We start from the raw sequence: 22,151 nt of genomic DNA on the forward strand, positions 1-22,151 counted from the left end.
GAACCAGGTTTGGATAGTGACAGTCACAGCCTGCTCGGAATCTCTGTTAAATTGTGCCGTCTTTACCGCTTTTCCCAGCCTCTGCTTTGTAGTTCCAGCATAAGTGTAAAGACCAGAGAGGGTTTTCGTTTTTGCATTTAGGACTGACAGAGGGTTAAGTCTCTGTGCCATTTGGTTACATATTATCATGGTAATTATTTCGGCAAATGAAATGTGGGCTTGTCTTATTTTGGATGAATGGCTTCTTAACAGGATCTTGGGTTGGAGACTCTGGAACTTTTAAATCTATGAACCGTTTAGAGATTCTAAAGGTCCTCCTGCTTGTTCCCAAACAAAAAGAGCAAAAACATCTCGTAGTTAAAAGGAAGAATGGCTTATATATTATTGAGAACACCGAATTTTATATATGAATGTATAAAGCAACGTAAGGACGTATGGGAATATATATGTTGGGGGGGGTATGTGTGCATGTTTGTGGTTATATAATTACCAGATCATCTGAGGTCTCCATACTGCCTTAAAAACTTTGTACATTAAACTTTCACATGTTGGAGGTGGGTCAGCAACACTTGATGTGGCTAGATGAAGACTCAGAAATTTTTTTTATATTTGCACTTCACTTAAATACATCATTTGTTAGCTAATGCCGTTTTTCCTATTTAATGTAAAAAAAAAAGGGCTGTTGACTCTACCTCGAATGTAGGAAATTAGGCTTCTTCTAAATATTTAAAAATGAAGTTAGCCTTTTTTTAAAAGCTAGTCTTTGTTTTGTTATAATCTAATTTACCACTTATGAGGGTATGGATCTTCACAGTTCCTTTTAAATTGTTAAGTCCTGAAGTATTATCTCTAGCTTAGGAAAACAATGGGGAATTTATCTTGCAGTTCCTAAATAGATTATAAGTAAACTTAAATTAGTAAACACTGGATTACTCATCTGTATTTTGTGGTGATAATATTTACTCCAGGATTCTGAGATTGACAAATATGTATATAATATAGTCCAATTTTTCCCTGACATACTAGGTACTCATAAATAGTCATGTCATATTTGTGAGTAGGAGCACCAGAATTTAGACTACTTAGTTTTAAAAAGTTCTCATTCATCTTCTTCTTTTTTTTAAAAAAGAAAACTCTATGCCCTTCATGGAGCTTGAACTCATGGCCTGGAAATCAAGAGTTGCATGCTCTGCAGACTGAGCCAGCCAGGGGCCTCTAGGCTACTTAGTTTGAATTCTGAATCTGCCATTTACTTATTTTGTGTTCTTGAGCAAATTACTTACTATTATGTACCTTAGTTTCCTTTCTTGTAAAATAAATGTAAAAAATAGTATCTATACCATAAAGTTGTGAGCATTTAAAGCATGTTAAGTGTCCAACATAAAGTTACACTGAATAAATGATAACTTATTAAAGAGATCTCCTATCAATAACTGCCCCATGCCAAGCACCGTGCTTACACTATGTAATCTCATACAGATGTAAAATGTCCAACACATTCAGTGTTGGGAGCAAGTTGCTCTAAAAGCAGTAGTGAATGATGTATTTCTCTGGACCTTTGTTATTTTCTTGGCATTCATTAGGCATTTAGCAGTTCCTTTGGGCTTGAGTAGAGGGATATGGGAGTTTTATCTCTGGAAGGCAGTGCCTCTCTCTTTAGGCCTGTGTCCTGTCCTGTGAACTGTGTTATGGGTCAAGTATTCATATCTCATTTGCCTAATCCTTTATCTCTCCTATCTCAGCAACCAGTGCAATCTTTGTAAAACACAAATCAGATTATGTAATCTTATTCTTAAAACTGTACCCTTCGCACTTCTATAGAATAAAGTTCATACAGCTCAGCATAGCATAGAAGCTCCTCTGACTCTAAAATTATTGCTCATTTTTTTCAGTCTTCTCTCTCACTGTTCACTGTCTTTTTTTTTTTAAAGATTTATTTATTTATTTATTTGACAGACAGAGATCACAAGTAGACAGAGAGGCAGGCAGAGAGAGAGAGAGAGAGAGAGAGAGGGAAGCAGGCTCCTTGCTGAGCCTGATGCGGGACTCGATCCCAGAACTCTGAGATCATGACCTGAGCCGAAGGCAGTGGCTTAACCCACTGAGCCACCCAGGCACCCCTCACTGTTCACTGTCTTAAATAGACCCCTTAATTGTACTGAGTTCCTTGGTCATGCCTTGCTCTGTCTTTTACAGGCGCTTGTATATATTATGTTATGGTTATTTCATCTTATAGCTTAAATATTTATGTTCTCCGGAAACCTTATTTGATGCCATAGACCCAGTTGGGTGCCCCTGCTGTGCTTATTTCTGACATGTTTTATTGCAATTACTGTTTATCAACCTGCTGTCCTGGAAATTCCTTGGTTAGAAATAGTATTTGTTCATTTTAATACCTCAACCCAACAATGTCTGGCAAATACTAAAGCAAGTACTAAATAAATACATGTAATTTATAAATAATATGTATGTGGTTTATCTTATATGTATGAAGAGGGAATTGAATCCAGAATTGCAAATAATAGTTTTATTTAATCATCCTAGGTCTTTAGCCCTGTGTTCTCAAACTTGAGCATGTATCCCTATCACCTGCAGGGCATGTTAAAACGAAGCACTGGGTCCAACCTCAGATCTTCTGATTTAAAAGGTCAAGGGTAGGACCCACAAGCTTGAATTTCTAACTACTTACCAGGTGATGCTGATGCTGTTGGTCCAGGGATCATACCTTTGGAACCACTCCTTTAGAAAAAAAGGTTTCTTTGGCATCTCTATTTACTTCTTCAATTTACCATCAGTAATTTTAGATTTCCAAATTTGCCCACAGTAACAGTTTTATCCAGTAGGATAGGATAAATACAGTCCTTACTGTAGTGATAGTGAAAAGATTATTCCTTACAGAGGAAATTTGTGTATTAGATCCTGGATACTGTGATTTTCTTGACTTTAAGATATAAAAGGGAACATTAAGAACATAAGGGGGCCATCTTGTGGTGGCCATAGTAATTCAGAAAATGGAAAGTTGAAGCTCTGTATAAGAAACTCAAATGTTGGGGGAAGAGGGATCATTTTCTGATCCATGGTTTGGCACTTGGAAAAAAACTTAGCATACTACTAATTATTTTATACATTTTACTTGGCTCTCTTTTTACTTGGAAAATTCTTTTTCCACCAGGTGGGATCACTCTTTTATTTTGTAATTAGTATCAGATGATTTGGTAATCACATAGTCTTAGAACTCTTAGATTTCTGTGTCAAGAGTTTGTGGGAAACAGTCATATTTGATACTCTTTTCATCAGGGTTCAATATTCTTTGTCTATTTTCATTTTAGGTTGTATAAATAATTGAATAAGCACCATTATTTTTTGGACCTGACTGGTGTATAATTTCAGAAGAAATAATGGAAAACCAGGAATTTATTGTGAGTCTTACAGTTTTCATTATTTCCTTTTTTCTTTTTTTTTTAAGTCTCCTATTTTTAAATTTTTTTAAGATTTTATTTTCAAGTAATCTCTATACCCACTGTGGGGCTTGAACTCACAACCCTGAGATTAAGAGTTGCATACACCACTGACTGAGCCCCCCAGGCAGGCTCCCCACTATTTCCTTTTTTCTTTCTTCCTTCCACATTTCACAAATGTCTTGCTGGGGTTGACAGATTTAACAAAAAACAAAAAACCCCAAAACCTAAAAGCAGGACACTTAGGTAAATTTGAATATCAGAAAAACAGTGAATAATTTTTTTGGTATAAATATGTATGTCTCAAATATAGCCCTCTATTTTTCTGGCAATTTTATCTCTTGTCTACTACTCACGTTAGTTATATAAAAATCCTTGTAAGCTCTTTGTTGTGATCGGGAAATAATTTCTTCTTCTGAAGTGCCATGCCTCTTCTATCTAGATCAGTGATTCTTTTTTTTTTTTTTAGAGATTTTTATTTATTTATGTGACAGACAGAGATCACAAGTAGGCAGAAAGGCAGGCAGAGAGAGAGGAGGAAGCAGGCTCCCTGCCAAGCACCCAGGCACCCTAGATCAGTGATTCTTAAACTGTTTGGTCTTAGGATGCTATTATACCTCTTAACAATTATTGAGGAGGGGCGCCTGGGTGGCTCAGTGGGTTAAAGCCTCTGCCTTCAGCTCAGGTCATGATCCCAGGGTCCTGGGATTGAGCCCCACATCGGACTCTGCTCAGGCAGGTGCCTGCTTCCTCCTCTCTCTGCCTGCCTCTCTGCCTACTTGTGATCTCTGTCAAATAAATAAATAAAATCTTTAAAAAAAAAATTATTGAGGAGTCCAGAGAATTTCTGATTATGGGGCTTATACCTCTTGCTATCTTTCATATGGGAACTTGTAACAGAAATTTTAAAAATATTTATTAATTCATTAAAAAAACCCATTACATTTTACATAAATTACTTTTTAAAAATGGAAATAGGTATATTTTCCAAAACAACAACAGAAAAAAACACATTGAAAAGAGTAGCATTGCTATACATTTTTTTTGCAAGTCCCCTTAGCATTTGATTTAATAGACCGCTAGATTCTCAGATCTGCCTCTGCATTTAGTCTGAAATTGAATTTTGCAACATTACACATACATAACCCTGGGAGACCACTATGCATGTCTGAAGAAATAAGAGTGAAAAGGCCAATAACATCACGGAAGCAGTTTTGATTTCAAGAACCCTGAAAAAGTCTTGGGAACCTCTAAGAATCTCTGGACTACATTTTGAGCACAGATCATGACTTCTGTGTAACCCAACAAATTTTTTCCTTGCCACTGACGACTGAAAAGCTCAAAATGATTTCTGTTGTTCAGTTAACTTTTCAGTTTTCTCCTTAGATTTTACTTCTTTCTCCCGTGCCTTGCCTTTTACTACCGAGTTTCTTTTTTTAAAATTGATTTTTTTTTTTAAATTTAAAATAACCATAAACTCTATGCCCACTATGGAGTTTGAACTCAAAACCCTGAGATCAGAGTCACATGCTTTACCAACTGAGTGGGGCAGGATCCTTAATGTTTTGTTTTGTGTTTTTTTTTTTTTTTTAAACATTTTATTTATTTATTTGAGAGAGAGAGAGACAGTGAGAGAGAGCATGAGCGAGGAGAAGGTCAGAGGGAGAAGCAGACTCCCCGTGGAGCTGGGAGCCTGATGCGGGACTCGATCCCGGGACTCCAGGATCATGACCTGAGCTGAAGGCAGTCGCTTAACCAACTGAGCCACCCAGGCGCCCAATGTTTTGTTTTTATCGTTATGGTATCTTTTACTTCAATAAAGGATGTCTAAATATTTTTTATATGTAGGAAGGGTATAAGAATATGCAACATTTAATACATGTAAGTAGAAACCATTTCTTTTGTCCTTTTGGAAATAAGGTACTGTATACTCATCAAAAGATGAAGAAGTCAAAAGTATGGCAAGATGGAATTCTGAAGATCACTCACTTAGGAAACAAAGTAAGTACAAAGCAGTTGACTCAAAAGCTAGATTCTTGCCTTTTGATTGAATATTAAGAAGGCTCTGTAGATGGTAAAATGTTGGCTATGTCCATAAGCTGATATAATATGAAAACAGAAGTTGTCAAATAACTGCCACATTACGGTGATTAATTTGTACATTTTAAAAGTTCAGTAAATAGTATGTACTTTGTTTTGATTTTTAAAATTTGAAATGGATTTTCTGTAAAACTTTTTAGGTATTTTGAAACATTTTTATCTTTGTAGGAAATAAGAGTTTAATGGTACAAAAAACCTTTTAAAATATATTTCAAACATTGTAATGCTCAGAGTGAGATGGTACATATAGAGTTTGACACACTGTTTTAGGAAAGTTGCCAATTTCCAAAAATTTTGTAGAGTTCTTCTATTTTCACATTTTCTTTGAATCTTACTTTGGTTATGATATGATCCTATCAGTCTTGAGAGAATTATTTACCTGGGTGATCTTTCACTCTACTAGATATGGCGATCCTTCTTTATGTGCTTTTTTTCTCATCTCAAGTATCTCCATCTGCCGAATTGTAATTTTCTCTTACTAGTTCTTATGACCTTGTGCAACACTCTTGGCTGCTCCATGCTTCATAACAATTCTTTGTTTGACTTCTGTGACACCACATTTTTCTGAGGTTGCTTACTGATATCTCAGTATTTTCTGTGGGCTCATTCTCTTCTCCAACTTTGAAGTTTTCTTTAGAACTCAGCCATATATGTACTTACACAGAAATATATAAAGAAATGTAAATCTTTCTTTTTTAATCTTTTCTTTTTAAAGATTTTATTTTATTTTTTTTTTGAGAGAGAGTGAGAGACAGCATGAGGTTGGGGAGTAGACAGAGAGGGAGAAGCAGACCCCCAACTGAGCAGGAGCCTGGTCTATCCCAGGACCTCGGATCATGATCTGAGCCAAACACAAATGCTTAACTCACTGAGCCATTCAGATCCCCAAATCTCTCTTTCTATGTGTGTGTGTGTGTGTGTGTGTGTGTGTGTGTGTGTGTGTGAAGAGAGAGGGAAAAAAATTTATTCTAGGGAATTGGGTCATGTGATTGTGGAGGCTAACAAGTGCCAAGATCTGTGGTTGGTAAGATCGAGACCCAACAAAGCCAATTGTGTAGTTTCAGTATAAATGATGGGAGGTTTGAGACTCAGGAAGAGGCAGTGTTTCCGATTGAATCAAAAGGCATATTTATGTCCCAGCTTAGGGACAGTCAGGCAGGAGGAGTTTTCTCTTACTCAGTCCTTACACTGATTGGATAAGGCCCACCCACTTAGGAAGAGCAATCTGCTCCATTTGCTTATTATTTTTATTGAGGTATAATTGACATTTAACATAATATTAGTTTCAAGTATACAACATAATGACTTGATATTTGTATACATTGCAAAATGATCCCAGTAGGTGTAGTCACCATCTGTCACCATACATAGTTAACAATATTTTTTTCTTTCATTTTTTGTAATAAGGACTTCTAAGATTTACTCTTAGCAGCTTTTAAATATGCAATGCAGTGGGGCGCCTGGATTGCTCAGTCAGTTGAACAGCTGCCTTTGGCTTGGGTCATGATCCCAGGGTCCTGGGATCAAGTCCTACATCGGGCTCCCTGCTCAGTAGGGAGCCCACTTCTCCATCTTCCTCTGCCTGCTGCTCCCCCTACTTGTACATGCTCTCTCTCTGTCAAATAAATAAGTAAAATCTTTAAGAAAATAGGCAATACAGTATTTTTAATTATGGTCATCATGCTATACATTATTTATTTTATAACTAGAGTTTTGTATCTTTTGACTCCCTTCATCTATTTAGCAACCCTCCCCCAGTGCCACTCTCCCCCAGATCAATTTTTTTAAAAAGCTTAAATTGTCATCTGCCAGGCATGCTATAAATGTGTCAACTTAGTCTACATAACTCCACTTTTAGAGTACTATTTTTGTATATATTTTACTGAGATTGAAACTGAGACACAGAAAGATAAAGTAGCTTGTCCACAGATCTCACAGCTAGAGAGTGGAGGAGTCATATGTGACCCTAGCCTTTTTGGCTCCAGAGCCCATATCCTAACCAGTCTATTATAGTTTCTCTTAATACTACAGAATTGAAAGAACAACTTTATTAGCCCTACTCCTCAGCAGTTATAGATCTCCATATATATATATTTTTTTAATTTTATTTTATTTAGGTATTCCTGGGTGGCTCAGTAGGTTAAGTGTTTGCCTTCGGCTTAGGTCATGATCCCAGTGTCCTGGGATCAAGCCTGGTGTTGGGCTCCTTGCCCATCAGGAAGCCTGCTTCTCCCTTTGCCTCTGCCCTTACCCCTGCTCATGCTTGCACTCTATCTCGGACAAATAAGTAAATAAATTTTTTTTTAAATTAAATTTTATTTAAATTCAATTAATTAACATAGTGTATTATTAGTTTCAGAGATAGAGTTCAGTGATTCATCAGTTACATATAACACCCAGTGCTTATTACATCACATGCCGTCCTTAATGCCCGTCACCCAGTTACCCCATCCCCCCACCTGCCTCCCCTCCAGCAGCCCTCAGTTTTTGTTTCCTATAGTCAGGAGTCTTTTGGGGCGCCTGGGTGGCTTAGTTGGTTAAACATCTGCCTTCAGCTCAGGTCATGATCCCAGAACCCTGGGATCAATCCCCATGTCGGGTTCTCCGCTCAGCATAAAGTCTGCTTCTCCCTCTCCCTCTGCTGCTTCCCCTGCTTGTGCTCTCATTCTCTCTGTCAAATAAATAAATAAAATCTTTTTTTTTTTTTTTAAAGATTTTATTTATTTGTTTGACATAGATCACAAATAGGCAGAGAGGCTGGCGGGGTGGGGGGGAAGCAGACTCCCTGCTGAGCTGGATCCCAGGATCCTGAGATCATGACCTGAGCCCAAGGCAGAGGCTTCACCCACTGAGCCACCTAGGAGCCCCTAAATAAATAAAATCTTCAAAAAAAATGTCTCTTATAGTTTGCCTCTCTCTCTCTGATTTCATCTTATTTTATTTTTGCCTCCCTTCCCCTGTGATCCTGTGTTTTGTTTCTTAAATTCCACATGAGTGAAATCATATGATAATTGTCTTTCTCTGATGGACTTATTCCATATTCTGTTCTTACTCCGTGTATCTTTCAGTGTGAAGTTATCAATAGAAGGAGCTTTTCAATGTAGAAAGGCTACTTATTTGTGAATTAACAATTAAAACAGAAAAAGAAAAACTAGTTTTGCTTTAAGACTTCAAGTTCAGTTTACAAATACGATTAACTTCAGTTTAACTTTCAGTGGGCTTAGTGTTCAGTCAGCTTAACTTGAACAAGCTAATACTCTTTTTAAAAAAATATTTATTTGAGAGTGAGCTTGCAGAGGAAGAGAGAGAGCATGAGTTGGGGGTGAGCAGAGGGAGAGGGAGAAGTGGGCTCCCAGCTCAGCAGGGAGCCCAATATGGCACTCAATCCCAAGACCCTGGGATCAGGACCTGAGCTGAAGGCAGACACATAGCCAACTGAACCACCCAGGTGCCCTGCTAGATACTTTTAAAAAATTATTTTATTATTATTATTATTATTTATTTATTTTTTTGAGAGAGCGAGAGAGAGAGCGCGTGTGAGCATGAGTGGATCAGAGGGAGAGGGAGAGGGAGTGAGAATCCCAAGCAGGCTGCACACCCAGTGCAGAGCTTGATGCAGGGCTCCATATCACGACCCTGAGATCATGAACCGAGCCAAAAGCAAAAGTCAGGTGTTCAACTGACCGAGCCATCCGGTTTCCCCAAGCTAGATACTTTTAATAATCCATCTATCAACAAACATAAAATTTTAAATATTTTAAATTTATAAATTTATTTGATTTTTTTTTAAGGATTTTATTTATTTATTTGACAGAGATCACAAGCAGGCAGAGCAGCAGGCAGAGAGAAAGAGGAGGAAGTAGGCTCCCTGCTGAGCAGAGAGCCCAATGCGGGACTCGATCCCAGGACCCTGGGATCATGACCTGAGCCGAAGGCAGTGGCTTTAACACACTGAGCAACCCAGGCGCCCTATTTGATTTTTTTTTTTTTTTCAAAGATTTTATTTTTAAATAATCTTCATTCACAATATGGGGCTTGAACTGACAAACCTGAGATCAAGAGTCAAATGCTCCTACCAAACCAGCTGGGTGCTACCCTGCCCCCTCCTTTTATTTATTTATTTTTAAGATTTTATTTATTTGACAGAGAGACACAGCGAGAGAGGAAGCACAAGGTGGGGGAGTGGGAGAGGGAAAAGCAGGCTTCCCACCAAGCAGGGAGCCTGATGGGGAGCTCAATCTCAGGACCCTAGGATCATGACCTGAGCCAAAAGCAGATGTTTAAAGACTGAGCCACCCAGATGCTCCTGTCCCCTCCTTTTAAAATAATCTCTACATCCAACTTGGGGCTCGAACTCACAACTCCAAGATCAAGAGTTGCATGTTGTATTGACTGAGCCAGACAGCTGCCTCAAAGTTTCTTTCTTTAGCATTTTAGTTTCCCTAACAAACAAAAACCTCCCAATTAAATCCTTCTAAGATTTTTAAAAAAGATTTATTTGTTTATTATATATACATGTATATATAGAGAGAGTGCATGCACTCGTGCAAATGAGGCAAGGGACAGGAGAGAGAAAATCTGAGGCAGACCTTGCCCTGAGGGCAGAGTCCAACTCAGGACATGATCCCATGACCTTGAGATCATGACCTGAGCCAAAATGAGGAGTTGGATTCCTAGCCAAATGAGGTACCCAGGCACCCCAACATTAAGATTTTGAGTTCCATTTTTAACTTAATGAATTTGCAGTGTAATTGGAACATCTAAGTAATTGGCTCCAGAGACCTGGAATTCAGGAAAGTTTGGGCTACTAATACTGTTTGGGAGTATGTGGCATTTAGATGATATTTGAAGCTTCTGGAGTGGATTCATACATTTATTTCTTTAACAGATGTTTTTTGAACACCTGTTAGGAGTTACACACTGTTCTAGGGGATACAGAGGAAACAACATGTGAACCCCAATATTTCGACTTCATAGAAATATCATGGAGGTTACAAACCAGTAAACTAAATGAGTATGTTTGTCTAGTGGGTTAGGCAGACAACAAGGAGTAGAGTGAGCAAGGATGAAAATGGAGATCAGGGGGATTATGTAGGCCTTATTGGTCATTGTAAGAGCTTTTGTTCTTATTCTTTGGGAGCTGTGGAGACATTGGGAGGATTTGAACAGAAGTATGATATGGTCTGGTTTGTGTAGATGATATCACTCAAAATGGAGTATAGAGGGGTGCCTGGGTGGCTCAGTCCATCAAGCATCCAACTCTTGATCCTACCTCAGGTCTCACTCTCAGGTTTGTGAGTTTAAGTCCTGCTTTGAGCTCCACACTTAGTGTGGAGCCTACTCAAAAGACAAAAATGGAGAATATAGAATATAAAGAATAGATGGGAAAAGATAGAGCCTTTGTAAACACTAATCTTTTAAATAGCTATATTGAGATATAATTCACATGGTTTTCAGCTCACCCCTTTAAAGTATTCAGTTCATTTTTTCTTTGTATATTCACAGAATTTTGCAACCATTACTACAACATAATTTTAGAACATTTGTAACCCCCAAAAGAAATCCTATACCTGGTAATGGTTACGACTTGGTATCCACCTCCCAGCCCTAAGCAACTACTAGTCCACTTACTGTCTCAATAGATTTGCCTATTCTGGACTTCTCACATGAATGGAATTGTACAATATGTGGTCTTTCATTGGATGACTTCTTTCATTTAGCATGTTTTCAAGGTTCATCCGTGTTGAAGCATGCTTCAATACTTTATTCCTTTTATTGCTCAGTAATAGTCTATTGTGTGGATATATCACATTTTATTTATCCATTCTTCAATTGATACACATTTGAGTTGTTTCCTCTTTTTGGCTGTTATGACTAATGCTGCTATGAACATTTGTGTGCAAGTTTTTGTGAAGACGTAGGTTTTCATTTCTCTGTGTATGTAGAGTGGAGTGGACTTGCTGGATCACATGGCATCTCTCTCTTTATCTTTTTAAGCAACTGCCAAACTATTCTTCGAAATGATGGAAACAGCAATATTTAAGGGACTAGTGGAGAAACTGCTATAAAAAATGGCTAAGTACACAAGGAGAAAACCAGAAAATTATAATTACCTTAACTTCCTTTTTCTCCCTTATAGCTTCCATTCAACAAATTTTATTCCTTATGCTTTATACAAGTCTCTTATCCTAATGCCGATGACTTATTTCAAGCATTGATCATCTCCCCTTATCCTCCATGCCACATCTTTTTTTTTTAATATTTTATTTATTAATTTGAGAGAGAGAGAGAGAGAGTACGTGCGCACACACAGAGGGAGAAGCAGACTCCCTGCTGAGCAGAGAGCCCAACTCTGGGCTCCATGCCAGGGCCCTGGGATTATGACCTGAGCCAAAGGTAGATGCTTAACCAGCTGAGCCACTCAGGCACCCCGTTTACTCATCTTGCTTCCTGTTTTGCCCTCTCAGGCATTCCAATTCTGTTTTCTCCCTAGTTCCATTCCAGGATCCTCCTGGTAGAGATTAAGTTCATCAATTTCTGATGCATATACCTTTGCTGTCTTCCACTGACTGAAGAGTTGCTTAGGAAATATTTGAAATAGATGTACTTTCTAATCCAAAACAAAGAGGGTAATTCTTTCATTTTAAGATTTACTTATATAACCATGTTTGATTTGCTATTGAAGATGTTTAAGAAAAGCAGAATTATATATTTTTTAACATTTTTGTTTTGATAGGCAATTTTATATGATGACAAAGGAGAATGTTTGGAGAGTATATTTCTTAAGTGCCTTGAGGTATTATTTTTAAGTTACTTAAATCTCTGTATTTAACTTAAAAAAATATCTTTACTTCCTTTATGAATATTGTTAAAGAGTATAGTCATGGTATTAATGGTATTAATTATAGCTAGTACTTCTTTAACATTTATTATTAGCCACCTCTGTGGTAAAAACTTTTAGATACTGTTTCATTTAATCTTTAGACAACTCGTGATTTTTTTTTTTTTTAGATTAGGAGTACAATACTGAAAGGTTCAGTTACTTGCCCATATTCATAGAATTGCAGTGGTAGGGCTGGGATCTGGACCCCAGAAACTGACTCTGTAACCTAATTGTATTACATGGTCTCAATAGGCTGAGAATTATAATGGGTACTATTTTCAGAAATTATTCCTATATATAATATTTTCTCAAATATTCTGTTTTTCCTTTTGGAGAAAGAAAAGGAACTAAAGGCATATTTTAGTGTAAAGAATAAGGATATTAAAGTTTGGTCATTCTGGGTTCATATCCCACTTTTAGATGCTTCCTAGCTAACCTAGCTTCTCTTGTGTCTAAATTCTGTACTGTAAAACATAGACCATAAGATAGACTTTACTGTGTTGGTCTAAAAATTAGAAATAATTTATGTAAACTGCAGTTTAATATGGTCATTCTAAAAGTGTTAAAGTGGATATTCTTATCATTGTGTTGATTTTGGCCATGGTGTTAAATTTTTAAAAAAAATTTTTGTGGCATTAATAGTGGTTGTGGTATTTCCATATTTACCAAAAGAGTCTATAAAAAGCACTATCTTAGTAGATGGTTAATTGGGTCTAACTACTGTTGTTATTATTTCATTTTAAATTATTTCATTAGGAAAGACTAAGCATATTATCTGTGATAATACACAGATTTTGTGTATCACCAACTAGGCTGATAATCTTATTTTTTTTAAAAGATTTTATTTATTTGAGAGAGAGAGAATGAGTGAGCAGGAGAGAGAGAGACCATGAGCAGTGAGGCGAGGCACAGGGAGATGCAGATTCCTCACTAAGGAAGGGACCCTGATGTTGGGCTCCATTCTAGGACCCTGGGATCATGACCTGAGTCAAAGGCAGACACTCAACCGACTGAGCCACACAGGCTACCTGATAGCTCTAATTTTGCTATATTATTATCATCCTTTTTTGTGCTTATTGATAGTTAACTAGTCTAGAATAATAAATGAAGATTTAACTATTGATTCATACGTTTAATAACTGTTTGTTATCTTTTGTGTCTTGCTAGTGCTAATGACCTACTAGAACACATGAACAAATAATTAGATGTATGTGATTTTAAATTTATTTTTAAAAATTTATTCTTTTAAAATTTAGGTGAAGCCTGGAGATGACCTAGAAAGTGATCGATACTTAATCACAGTTGAGGAGGTTAAAGTTGCTGGAAACATAGCTGTTAAACAGCATGTCATTAAGGAAGCATCAGAGTTAAATCCAAAGAGATTAATATCCTCTGGCCGGTTCCTTGGATGTCAGCCTGCTGGTTTAAAAAGAAAGTTTACTGTAAGTTTCTCTGTTGAAATAATAAATCAGTATATATTTCTAATATTATTTCAAGAAGTAGTGAATTTGACATTATTGTACTCTATCATTAAAATGGTATTTCATAATAAATGTTTAGGTAGTGAGGAAGTAAACCCTAATTAGAAAAATCTTAATACAAATGAGTATTTACATTTTAATCTTGCAAATTTTATATCTTTATTACTTTACCTTGCAAAATAGACACATTCCTTTTTCTTTTCTTTCCTTTTCTCCCCCCCCCTTTTTTTAAAGCCAGTCCATTTCAAAGTTTCTTTATAGATAACGGAACAGCTAATAATTGTTTTAATATTTTTAGGGTTTTCGAGGACCACGTCCAGTGCCAAAGAAAATGATTATTACAGAAAATGGTGAATCCGCAGAGTCACTTGAGGCTAAGAAACCTGGCCCTATTTTTCTTTCTCCCTTCTATAGCACACCTCCTTTGTTTTCTACTGCTGGCAAGAAAGATATAAATAATATGCCAAGAGACCCTGAGAACAGTGTCACTTACAAAAACAGAGAGACAAATGGCTTACATTTTTCTTCGGTTGTCTCTACTCCATCCTTCAAGAATAACCCAGAAATGAAATGTGAAGAAAATTATTTTTGCTCTCCTGTCTATTCTGTAAATAAGCATTCAGATTCTGCACTGACCAGTGAGATCTTAAAAAAAGATGGTTTGACATCTCACTGTTTAGGAGTTTCACAAAACATCAGAAGCAAAGCACAGATATTAGCTCTTCTGAAGTCCAAATCAACTGGTACATTTGAAGAACTAAATTCTGGGACTACAGAACATCTTCCTCAGATACAACTACAAGGACCTGTAAACATCCCTATTAAACCAAAGTGCATAGTTGAACAAGAAGAGTGTGCTGAGCCGAAGAGCACAGACAGTTTACACCACCAGCATCAATCAGAAAATACCATGAGAAATAAAAGCCGATGGGCCATGTATTTATCCTCCCAGAGCTCACCTGTACATTCTTCTGCTGAAGATGGAAATAATATAGAAAGGAAACCGAAGGCCCAGGGAGACAATACAAATTTAGATTTTAAAGACCTTTTGGCACAAGAGAGGATACAGGTCTCTGAAACATGTGCTGAAAAGGGTAAAAAGTATAATGAAGTCAAGCCAGTAGATGATAGTGATCAGTCATTGGATCAGGAAGTCAAATTGGAAATTCCTTCATTCTGTAAAAGCAACAGCTTACCAGTTACTTGCAACAGTGTGGGGTATGATGGCTTATTATCAGAATATGACATTAAAAAGAATAATAAAATACCTATTAGTCAAAATGACAAGATGTGTTCAAAAGGATCAACTCTCAGTAGAGAAAATGCTCAGGAGGTAAAGAAGTATGAACGGCCAATGTCATTCCTGCCAGAATCTGAACGTCTGCAAACTGAGTGTTCTATAGCTAGCAATTCTAGGATCTCTAATGACTTTACCAACGTGCTTTCTAAAAGTAATACTGATAATGGAAATCATGACAGTATTCCTGAACCTGTGAGTAATGTAACACAGCCACTTGTGGAGGTGAGTTTTAATCTGAACAATTTTGAAACCAGTGACACTGAGGAGGAATCACAGGAAGACAACAAAATTTCCCAGTATTCAGAGGGTTGGGTAAAGGAAACTTTGGTTAATGACAGCAGTTCAAGTGTTCAGAAGAGATGTGAAGATACAAGCTGTAAGAAAGTTGGCAGTGAACATTTGTCTCTTTTAACATCAATTGGGGATAAACCTACAGAGACATTTCCTATTAAAGAGACTCTGCTGTCAGAGTTTTGTGATAAAGCTTGTGTAGGTGTTGACGGAGGACCTTGGAAAACTGGAAACGTTAGAAAAGAAATAGAAGAGTGTAGTGATATATTAAGCAGTTTTGACTCATCTTTAGAGGGGACTGATGATGTATCTATAGATAATAATGAAAATGCTAATAAATGTATTCAAAAAGTCAGAATTAACTATGATATTGCTTCACTACATAGTAAATCTAAAGATATAAGCTCAAATTTACATATTCCTTGTTTGAACATAGCCACTGATCAGACTCCTAAAAACAGCCCATTCTCAGAACAGGCTGAGCCTCAGCCTTTTATTATGGGAAGTAACTTAGACAAAAATGATGAATGGCTTTTACTCTCAACGTTGAGCAGTGACATCAGTATCCAAGAATTAAATGTTAATCATAATCACTCTGAAGAATGTGTTGCTCTTGATAAATCAAGTACCCAAGTTTCTAATTCTTTGTTTTATCCTCTGGGAAAAAAGCATCCTATTTCAAAAGACACGGAAGCATATATTCCTGAATCTGAAGATTTGCGAAGGATTAGAAGTTTAGACCATGACCATGTTGAAGTAGAAACTGATGGAGAAAGCAAACAATATTGTAATAGTCCTAGAAATCCTTCGGAACTCTCTGGATTAGTAAATAACATTTCCATTTTAAAGTCATTGTCTGAACACAGTACGGCTTTAGAAGGCTTGGAAATATTGAAAAAGAAAAGTACTACCTTTAAACAACAAGGAACTCTGAGCAAGATGACTGATGAGCCAGATAACAATCCTGAAGGTTAGATTGGCATGTTCGTTTTGGATTGTTTTCTGTATAGCTCAGAGGTTGGAAAGTATTTGCTTTGGAGGCTACATTAAAGAATTACATAGTAAATTTTTTTTTTTTTTTAAGAGAAAAAGAGTGTGCCTGAGGAAGAGTGTGAGCAGGGGAAGGGGCAGAGGAAGAAGGAGAGAGAGAATCTTAAGCAGGTTACATGCCCAGCACAGAGCCTGACGCAGGGCTTGATCTCATGACCCTGAGGTCATGACTTGAACCAAAGATGTTTCGCCTACTGAGCCACCCAGGTGCCTAAGAATTAGATAGTTGCAAAAAGAAACACAGGTATGACATATTGGCAATATGTGTACTTGGTAAATTTAAATAGGCAATATGTGTACTTGGTAAAATCAATTCTAATAGAGGATAAAATGGTGAAAAGTAAATCACCTTTCTAGTATAGTCCCTCAGTCCACTCCTAAGAATTAGCTAGTTTCCTTCCAGGGTATCCTTCTGGAAATAAGCATATATAGGCACATATAAGCAAGTATGTATGTAAATATCCATTCCTATCATACATTTTTTTAAAAGATTTTATTTATTTATTTGACAGAGATCACAAGTAGGCAGAGAGGCAGATGGGTGGGTGGGAAGCAGGCTCCTCGCTGAGCAGAGAGCCCAATGTGGGGCTCGATTCCAGGACTACGGGATCATGACCTGAGCCGAAGGCAGAGGGTTTAACCCACTGAGCCACCCAGGTGCCCCCCCATCAGACATTTTTGAACAGGTGTTAGGAGATACTTTTTAAAAAATAATCATTAGTTCATATTGATCTCTCTAATTCCAGTTCTTAACCACTGGGTTCTTCCTGTCTTCCTCAATTTCACGATTGTATTTCTTTACTACCAAAATGAGAAAGGGCCCTGGTTCCCAACAACATTAGTATGTTTACTTCCTTAATTCTATATTACAAATCAAATGGCTTCCAAATTTTTACACTTAGTATTACTACTAACAAAAAACCTTTACACATGTGTAAAGTTCAAAAATCCCTTTTTTTTTTTTCCTTTTTTAAGATTTTATTTGAGAGAGAGTAAGAAAGAGCCTGAATGGTGGGGAAGGGAGAGTGAGAAGCAGACTCCCAACTGAGCATGAAGCCCAGTGTGGGGCCCCATCCCAGGATCCCAAGATCATGACCTGAGCTGAAGGCAGATGCCTAACTGAGGTACCCAGGCACCCCTCTTTTGGTTTGTTTTTGCAATATATCCTACTGAAAATACATAGAGTATTAAGTTCAAAAGTTACTTGGGTGGGACATCTGGGTGGCTCAGTTGGTTGAGCATCCAGCTCTTGGTTTCGACTCAGATCATGCTCTGAGGGTGGTGGAATTGAGCCTCACATGCAGTTCTGTGCTTGGTGGGGAGTCTGAGGTTCCTTCTCTGCCCCTCCCCTGCTCATGTACATATGCAGGTGCACTCTCTCTCTCAAATAAATATCTTTAAAAAGTTACTTGGGTTATTCTCTTTAGTGTGGTTATGTTATAATTTGATGTAAATATAGTTAAATTCACTGTTTATATTCAGTATGAGGACTTTTTTGCCCATCCTTGTTGATTAATTTTTATTTCTGATTATGTAAAATATTAATCTAGTTCAGGAATCAAAGCTGTATAAAAACATAAACTCATACGCCTTCCTTGTGCCTTTCATCCTGTTCTTACCTACCTGCTAGACAGAGCCAATATGTCATACCTGTGTTTCTTTTTGCAAAAAGAAATACTCCGTATTTACATTCTTGTTCCCTCCCTATTCAACAAAAGATAGTATACTCTATATATTCTTTAGCACCTTCTTTTCACTTAATATATCCTGAAGTTTGCTTCATATCAATTCATAGGACACATCCTCATTTTTGTTTATATCTGTGTAATATTCCACTGTGTGGATGAACCATCATTATGCAACCTGTCTTCAATACTTTGCTATTACAAATGATGTGATATTAAGTAGCTCTCCGTGTGTGTGTGTGTGTGTGTGTGTGTGTGTATGCATATTGTTTGAGGTGGGTCTTCAGGACAAATTCCTAGCAGCAGGGTTGCTGGGTAAATGTGTGACTTTATTAGAAACTTCAAAATTCCCTCCATGTCTTATCCCCACCAGTAATATATGAGAGTGCTTGTTTCTCCACAGTCTTGCCAGTGTGTTGCCAAGCTTTGGAATTTTTGCTAATCTGATAAATGAGAAATGGCATTTCAGTGTATTTAAATTTGTATTTCTCTTAACTACAAGTGAAATTTAACATCTTTTCATATGTTTAAGCAACATTTGTACATCTTTTTTCATGAACTGTCTTACCTTTTTGTCCAGATGTTTAATGGCTGTTGGTATTTTTATTCTCATTAATTTTTAAGAGTTTTTTTTCTTAATATATTGGGGATAGTAACCCCTTATTGGTGATGTGTGTTGCAGATACTCTATTTTGTATGTCACTGGTCTTTTGACTTTGCTTATGGTATGTTGCCAATAGCGTTTTTTAAAAAAGAAAACCAATATAGAACATATTAGTAAATATCGATATTAGACACATATAAATGTGAATGAACAATGTACTTGGAGATACTCAAAAGTTAAAACTGAATTCTTTTTTTTAAAAATTGAATTCTTATTTAAATATCTCAAGGGATTCCAGAGAAAGATAAGTTTAATGGCAATTGATAGTTTATTTTCTAAAAAATTAAAAAGGAAAAAAATTTTCATGAAAAATAAGTAGGGGCAGATAAAATTATGTAATATATAAGGATATAGATTCCTATTATTGAAGATATAGGAATTATAGAATTTAGTTTTAGGAAATCTTTTTTCTCATCAAGTTGGAAAGAGGATTATGGTTGAGTCTCATTATTTGCAATAGTTATGTTCTATTGAATCAGTACAAACACAGGGCACCTGGGTTGCTCAGCTGGTTAGGCAACTGCCTTTGGCTTAGGTCATGATTCCAGGGTTTTGGAATCAAGCCCCACATTGTGTTCCTTGCTCAGTGGGGAGCCTGCTTCTTCTCCTTCTGCCTGCTATTGCATCTGCTTGTGCTCCATCTCTCTATCAAATAAATAAAATATTGAATCAACACAAACACTGAATTAGTGAAAAATGAGTCATTGTTTTTAGGGGTATTTTTCATCAAACCTCTGGTCAGAACATTTTTATCAATTGATCAAAATCTTGTTTTTATGAGTGTTTCTATTTAAAGGCATTAATTAATGTTGATCTGTTAACATTGAACTCATGGTGAACTACGCAATGAGTGATTCCTGGAAAAAACTTCACTTAACACACGTTTTCTCCGTAAAGGACATCACAGCCTTCTTGCACTTAGAAACACTAGACAGTATGCTTAGGGAACATTTGAAATAGCAAAGTCACTTACAAGAAGCCCCAAAGTGTAAAAAATGTACTAAATAGACCACAAAAAGGATACTTGTTCATAGTGTGAGAGCTCAAGGAGGCAGAGTATCACCTTGTTCTACCTCAGCTGGGAATGTATGTCAGGCAACTCATTTTTTGTAGCTCTGGATGTCCACAAATAACCTCAAAAACACAGGGTACTGATTTCAGGGTTCCAAATAAATTTTAGTAAGTAGGTAGGATCTGAGTAATGAGGATTGACTATTTATTTTCTGATATAATAGATTTCTCTGGAAAGGAATAAGCTGGTTTTCTTGAGACACTGAGAAACTTGAATCTATTTATTGGAATATAACAATTGACTTCATGGAGTAAGAATTGGTTTTACCACCAATTTAGGATATGTGAAAGTGTTATGATTTTTTTCCCGTAGATTGAAGTTTTTGTGGGATGACTGAATATATCTTAGAAATGTTCATTTAGAGTTTTATTCTTGAGTGAATGCAGTAAAGGAAAACACATCAATTTTCACCAAGTGCCTTTTTATTTATTTATTTATTTATTTTAGGATTTTATTTATTTATTTGACAGAGACAGTGAGAGAGGGAATACAAGCAGGGGGAGTGGGAGGGAGAGAAGCAGGCCTCCCGCAGAGTGGGGAACCCCATGTGCTGGGGGCTCAATCCCAGGACCCTGGGATCGTGACATGAGCTGAAGGCAGATGCTTAACGACTGAGCCACCCAGGCACCCCCAAATGCCTTTTTATTTTTTTATTTTTATTTATTTTTTTAAAGATTTTATTTATTTGACAGGGATCACAAGCAGGCAGAGAGGCAGGCAGAGAGAGAAGAAGGGAAGCAGGCTCCCCACTGAGCAGAGAGACCGATGAGGGCCCTGGGATCATGACCTGAGTTGAAGGCAGAGGCTTTAACCTGCTGAGCCACCCAGGCACCCCCCAAATGCCTTTTTAAAGCCTGTTTTAGAAATAGCATCAGGTTCCAAAATCCACTTACTTTAATTTCATTTAATTCTGAATTTTAACAGGAAAATAATGAAACCAGAAATAACAATTGACTAAAAATGAAGTTTACACTAGATTTAGCTATAATTTTTTTTATAGTAAAGTTTTTTTATTTAAATAATCTCTACACCCAACAAGAAGCTTGAACTCGTGACCCTGAGATTAAGAGTTGTATGCTCAGGGAACCTGGGTGGCTCAGCCTTTGGGCATCTGCCTTCTGCTCAGGTCTTGGTCCCAGGGTCCTGGGATCCAGGCCCGCATTGGGCTCCCTGCTCAGCAGGAAACCTGCTTATCCCTCTCACAATGCCCTTGCTCGTGTTCCCTCTCTCGCTGTGTTTCTGTCAAATAAAATCTTTAAAAAAAAAAAAAGTTGCATGCTCCCCCTACTGAGCCAGCCAAGTGCCTCTGATTATCTTTTTTACAATAATAGTCAATCTTTCTTTCTTTCTTTTTTTTTTTTAAAGATTTTATTTATTTCTTTGACACAGAGAGAGACAGATCACAAGTAGGCAGAGAGGCAGGCAGAGAGAGAGGGAGAAGCAGGCTCCCCACTGAGCAGAGAGCCTGATGTGGGGCTCAATCCCAGGACCCTGAGATCATGACCTGAGCTGAAGGCAGAGGCTTAAACCACTGAGCCACCCAGGCGCCCCTCAATCTTTCTTTCTAATAATCACTTTAAAATTATAGTCTTCTTGGAGACTTTAGAAGAAATTGAAATGATTGAATATGTAGCTTTTTCTTTAAGGAAAAAAAAATCCTATTTTTAAACAGATACTCAGGTGGTATGGCCTGGCCATCTTCTCCTCTTTTCTATTCTGCAGACTTGACAACTCTCCTGTTGGCAGGAGACTCTTTATATGTGTTAGGACTTTTGTCTGAACATCTTTACCTCTGGCATAGCTACCAGCTATTTTCGTGTATTCAGATCTCAATTTAGATGTCACTTCACGTGAGAGATCTTTCCAATCATCCTATCTAACATTATTCTCTGTCATATCAACCTTTGTTATGAAGCCCTTTTGTATCATAATCTGAATTTATCTTTTTTTTTTTTTTAATCTTCTGTGGCCTTCCTTTTTTAAGAAACTACTGTTTCCCCAGTGCCTGGCACAATGTACTTAGAAGATAATTGAAGGTTTTTTTCTCAAACCAAAGTCAAATGCATTTAAGATAGACTCAGAAATAGCATTAAGTGCTTTTTTCTCATCTATGTTTGCACATAGCAGCAGTGTAATGGTCTTGGCTTTATTCTAACAGTTAATATTT

At 37.1% G+C, this 22,151-nt stretch overlaps 1 protein-coding gene across 1 annotated transcript in view; it reads left to right on the plus strand.

Annotated features, from left to right (window-relative positions):
* Positions 1-3,366: 3,366 nt before the first annotated feature.
* LOC111154466 (zinc finger GRF-type containing 1) overlaps positions 3,367-22,151 on the plus strand; it is an 83,087-nt gene continuing 64,302 nt past the window's right edge. Inside the window, exons 1-5 of the mRNA XM_022514079.1 lie at positions 3,367-3,419; positions 5,379-5,459; positions 12,295-12,354; positions 13,698-13,883; positions 14,221-16,483. Coding sequence (XP_022369787.1) covers positions 3,399-3,419; positions 5,379-5,459; positions 12,295-12,354; positions 13,698-13,883; positions 14,221-16,483 — 2,611 coding nt within the window. The 5' untranslated portion in view covers positions 3,367-3,398. The remainder of the gene's footprint in view (positions 3,420-5,378; positions 5,460-12,294; positions 12,355-13,697; positions 13,884-14,220; positions 16,484-22,151) is intronic.

The sequence above is a fragment of the Enhydra lutris genome, unplaced genomic scaffold, assembly GCF_002288905.1.
Source record: "Enhydra lutris kenyoni isolate GAN:26980312 unplaced genomic scaffold, ASM228890v2 scaffoldscaffold3, whole genome shotgun sequence".
In the NCBI taxonomy this organism is placed as follows: Eukaryota; Metazoa; Chordata; class Mammalia; order Carnivora; family Mustelidae; genus Enhydra; species Enhydra lutris.